This window comes from Propithecus coquereli, unplaced genomic scaffold (assembly GCF_000956105.1).
Source record: "Propithecus coquereli isolate 6110/MARCELLA unplaced genomic scaffold, Pcoq_1.0 Scaffold161, whole genome shotgun sequence".
NCBI classification, from domain to species: domain Eukaryota; kingdom Metazoa; phylum Chordata; class Mammalia; order Primates; family Indriidae; genus Propithecus; species Propithecus coquereli.
In genome coordinates this window covers 1321763-1322961 of record NW_012140636.1, presented here as the reverse complement: position 1 = coordinate 1322961, position 1199 = coordinate 1321763, and the positions used below count along the sequence as shown (strand labels likewise).

The window sequence follows — 1199 nt, the reverse complement described above, 5'->3', positions numbered from 1 at the left end:
GTGGTCGGCAGATGGGGCATTCATTAACTCTGAAAATGTGTAATTTTTGCATGTATATTCTAGGTTTGGAACTGTCCATAGCTTCTAAAAGAAGCTTCTTAAACTCAAGAAGTTTAAGAACCTACAAATTAAGTGAATCCTGAGGTTTGATAGCTAATAAGTGACAAAGTCATTACTTAATTCTGCAGTCTTATGCCTCTGGCTTTAAATCCCATGTGCTTTTTAAAAACTACATCAATGATAGTTTTATGGGGAGTAAAGTAAAAAGTTGACAGTGTTCCTTGCTGTTTCTAATGCATTTCTCTCAAAGTCAAGGTGACTGTTAGCTAATATTGTTGTCTTCTAACCCTGTAGGATGGTATCGAGCCCATGTGGGAAGATGAGAAAAACAAACGGGGAGGACGATGGCTAATTACATTGAACAAACAGCAGAGACGAAGTGACCTCGATCGCTTTTGGCTAGAGACAGTAAGGTTTTAAGATTATAAGGCAGCTTTAAAGGCACTTTTGGAATACCGGAACTTAAGTTACACTACATTTTACATCAGTTACTTAATTTAAGAGGTGATAAGGATGCCCACAGCAGAAAATCTAAGTCAGCAGTTATTTTTGTTGTATCATGTAATCTTGTATACTTTACATACTAGTGCAATAAAACATCCTACCACATTACGAGTCGGATATAAATTGATTGGCAATTGATTTTCACTGGTCATTTCATTAAGACTAAAATTACAGAACCTTACATTTTGTATTAAGTTTTTGAAACCCATAGATCAATGGAAGAAACATGGAATTGTTGCTTAATAGCATTCAGCTTACATGTTATGATGTAACCTGGAACTTTCGGCTTTAATAAGACATATTAAAGATGAGACAGTAGGCATTTTCTGTAGCCCTCCGACCCCAAGTTCCCAACCCCAAGCTTTTATTCATAGTCTCCTTTGTATCCCTAGCACTTGACACAGTGGTTCATAGTTAGCACTTACTAAGTTAATCACTTAAAAAATGCTTGAATGATTTTTTAAAGAGACAATATTTTTGTGCGGGTGGAGATCAGTAAATAACACTTCAGGATTCCACATTAAAAAGTCAGAACAGACCAGGCGTCGTTAGCACTCTGGGAGGCCAAGGCGGGAGGATTGCTTGAGTTCAGTAGTTTGAGACCAATTTAGACATTAAAAAAGTCAACTTCTGGC

General features: G+C 36.9%; 1 protein-coding gene across 1 annotated transcript in view; it reads left to right on the top strand.

Moving 5' to 3' along the window:
* EIF4E (eukaryotic translation initiation factor 4E) overlaps positions 1 to 1199 on the top strand; it is a 53285-nt gene that overhangs the window by 48401 nt on the left and 3685 nt on the right. The window contains exon 5 of the mRNA XM_012641067.1: positions 355 to 473. Coding sequence (XP_012496521.1) covers positions 355 to 473 — 119 coding nt within the window. The remainder of the gene's footprint in view (positions 1 to 354; positions 474 to 1199) is intronic.